The 3503-nt window shown below is 43.1% G+C and overlaps 1 protein-coding gene across 1 annotated transcript; it reads left to right on the forward strand.

Moving 5' to 3' along the window:
• Nucleotides 1-226: 226 nt before the first annotated feature.
• LOC119289985 (putative receptor-like protein kinase At4g00960) lies at nt 227-3210 on the forward strand. The gene is made up of 7 exons (XM_037569132.1): nt 227-398; nt 1189-1334; nt 1420-1675; nt 1752-1989; nt 2085-2244; nt 2337-2558; nt 2677-3210. The coding sequence occupies exons 2-7, from the start codon at nt 1224-1226 to the stop codon at nt 3058-3060; spliced, it is 1371 nt and encodes a 456-aa protein (XP_037425029.1). The 5' UTR covers nt 227-398; nt 1189-1223; the 3' UTR covers nt 3061-3210.
• Nucleotides 3211-3503: the final 293 nt, after the last annotated feature.

The following is a 3503-nucleotide window of genomic DNA, read 5'->3' on the forward strand; positions in this document are numbered from 1 at the left end:
CACCATGCCGCTAGTGGTAGCAGTAGGACAGTAGGATCCTAAGCTAGAAAGACCACTTGTCACGGGATGGCTGGGCAAGCTCGGCGTGCAGCCACAGTCCGGCGTGACATGATGGCAGGACGCGTCCAATCAGGTCGTAGTGCAAAGTTTCTTGCTTTCTCTCCCTCTCTCTTGAGAATGGACGCAGGGCAGTTCATGCATCCACCAACCGACGGTGTGAGTGTGACCCACCTCCATCCTTATCTTTTCACCTCACTGCCCAGCCCTGCGCCTCACTCCCTCTTTTTGAGAGGAGATGCGGCTGTGTTAATTCAAGCACCACCTTCCTCCTCAAGAGCAAAACACTCATTTTCCTTCCATCGCCGCCCGTCACAGCTGGTGCTTCGGTACCCCTCCACGTGAGTTCAAGTGCTCCAACTCTTGCATACCAATTTCTTCTACTTTTTTTTTGTCTGCGAATCATGCTGTCATGAAAACTAGGTATGAGATGCCACATTTTTTAGCTCTTCTTATCTAGTGATCTAAAAGATCTTATATTTCTTTACAAAGAGGGATTAGCTTTTTTGCATACAGCGAGTTCACAGCCTTCCTCTCCACTTCATACTCCTTCCCACACACTCTGATAATTTTTTTCTTTCTTTTGGAAATCTGACTGCGGTCGAACGGCTTATTAATTTCTTGCTTATGTAGTGCATAAAAAAGGGTTACGACAGCAGCATAACATAATATTGTGAGGCGGATCTCTAATATGCGGGTATATCAAACAGTCGAGTGATGCAGCTCTCTAGTACTGTCTTGAACAATTGTTTGTCGGGCGTAACACCCTCAAATAGTCTTTACTTGTGATCTCATTGCGCTTATGTTGCCCAAGTTTCTTTCTTGTTTTAGACCGATCTTGCTAATTTTTAGGCTGTGGAGGCACAAGCAATCTCTGTTTTCCTTTCTTTCAGATAAAATTAATGCACTAGGCCTGGCTAATATTGAAGGCCACACAAGATATTAAACCACCTCTAGAGACAGAAACGAAGTAAGTTTAGAAAATTAACAACAACTCAAAAGAACCACAAAACCCTCTCCTGGAGGGGCACAACCTCGCTAATTATTGCGAATACTAGCTAGCTAGGAGACAACTTGCCTTTGTGAAATTAAACTTGTTATCCTGTCTTACTCATGGTGGTCCTCATTCAGAAGACCGAACTTGAAGATAGTCCTGGTTGGTGCTAATGTCTTCGGAAGAGGTGACAGATCTCACATTGCATTTGCTAGAAAAAATTACAAACAAATTCTCCAAGGAGCACATAATTGGAAAGGGCGGATATGGGGAAGTTTACAGGGTATGTTTACGTGTTTTCTGTAAATTCAGAATGGCAACATACCGGCTAGTACTAATGATGCATGCTGTTACATATTAATTTACAGGCAGTGCTCAATGGGCATGAAATTGCTGTGAAGAAGCTTTATCTCATGAATGGAATTGATGATAAGGATTTTACAAATGAATTTCGGCAACTCATGAAGGTCCAACATGAAAATATTATACGGCTAATTGCCTACTGCTACGAGATAAAGCATAAACATACTCCTTACGACGGACAACTTGTCTTTTCTCAAGTTATTGACCGAGCTCTCTGTTTTGAATACATGCCGGGTGGAAGTCTTGCCAACCATATTTTTGGTATGATGGTGGTTGTCCCTCAATTCAGCTATGCTATTTTGTGTCTTCTGATTACATAATCTTTTTACTGGGGCAGATGAATCTTGCATACATGATTGGGCAACAACATACAAAATCATTAAAGGGACTTGCGAGGGCCTGCACTACCTTCATAAAGGAAGAGGAGAGGGTGATTATATTTATCATCTGGACTTAAAACCAGACAACATATTGTTGGATAAGGACATGATCCCAAAAATCGCAGATTTTGGTTTGTCCAGACTCTTCGGTGAATCAAGAACCTACGAAACAAGCAGCGCTAGGAGAGGATCATTGTAAGTTGATGGTTTATGTGTAGCCTACTTCTTTAATAAACATAACTTGTACTTGTATTGCTGACTGCTTATCCAATGCTTATGATGTCATAAAGAGGATTCATGGCACCAGAATATATAAATAATGGTGCGATATCACCACAGAATGACGTGTTCAGTCTTGGTGTTATAATTTTCTATCTGTTGGTGGGAAAAAAGGGCTACAATGATTATTGTGAATCGCGGTCATCTCGTCGTCAAGAGTTCACTGAGAGAGTAATTCCTGTTTTTTCACAAATATAATGCCTTGCAATCTTGCCCCCACACATTATATGTCGCTGAAGTTACCGTACATTGCACTTCCGTAGGTACAAGAGTACTGGAAGAGGAGGACGCGTGCGGTGGCGGACAACACATGGGACGAAATAGATCTCCTGGGAGTGAAGATATGTACTGAACTTGCAATGAGATGTGTCGAGATCCCAAAAGCAGACAGGCCTCGTACAATGGAGATTATCGATGCACTCCACAAACTAGATGTTCGAAAGGATAAAATGGCAAAGAAAGATACAGAGTCACCTACAGACCAGGTATGTACCCTGTCGTACTCAACTCATGAATGGGTTGTATGGAATAATTTGTAACACCATTAGCTGAACTGTCTTATCTATGTACCATCCTTGGACATAAATCCTTTTTCACTTGCAGAGAAACTTGGACTGCACAGATATTGCGCTCAATCCGTCCCAGGAGCTCTGCTTCATGTTCAAACCAAAGATGGAGCTGTCATGCTGCCTGCCGCTAACCAACAAGGTGGACGGCTTTGTTGCCTTTAATATAAAGGCCAGCAAAAAGTACTGTGCACGTCCAAGCCAAGGAATTATGCCACCATTTTCGAAATCTTACATCATTGTCACGACCCCAGGACAGGACAAGGCTCCATCGGATATGCAGTGCCGCGACGAACTCATTGTTCAGAGCAAAAGAGTGAGCAAGGATTTCACATCCCAAAATATCACTCCATACTTCCTTAAGAAAGCCACAATGGTGGATGAGATGATATTGCCGATTGCTTACGTTGCAATGGAGTAACTATGTATCCATAATAGCTAGTCATCTCCAAGGAGCAAGAGACAAGGGGAACTTTTTAACTCCTGAGCTTAAATAATTCTGAACCCAGATTCATTGTTAATGAATTTATCTATAACAGAGTGGTTGAACGACAATACGCTTGCTGCTCGATTCCCTGCTATTTTCTCTCACTCTACTAGGCCGAATGCTTCGGTGCCTAGGGTTCTAAGTGACCCGGTTTTGTGTTTGGACCTTCGCCCCAGGATTTCCTCGATTGTGGAACAGGAACTTGCCGTGCTGCGCGTTATGATTGCCACTTTAACTCTGAACCCATTAGTGGTTGACCGTTGTGTTGGACGTATCGACAACAAGCCGATCTCGGCAAGATCAGCATATGCTTCTGTGTTTGCAGCTAGGCCAGAGGACAGGTACGCCACAGCTACTTGGAAGAACTATGCTCCAAA

This window comes from Triticum dicoccoides, chromosome 4A (assembly GCF_002162155.2).
Source record: "Triticum dicoccoides isolate Atlit2015 ecotype Zavitan chromosome 4A, WEW_v2.0, whole genome shotgun sequence".
In the NCBI taxonomy this organism is placed as follows: domain Eukaryota; kingdom Viridiplantae; phylum Streptophyta; class Magnoliopsida; order Poales; family Poaceae; genus Triticum; species Triticum dicoccoides.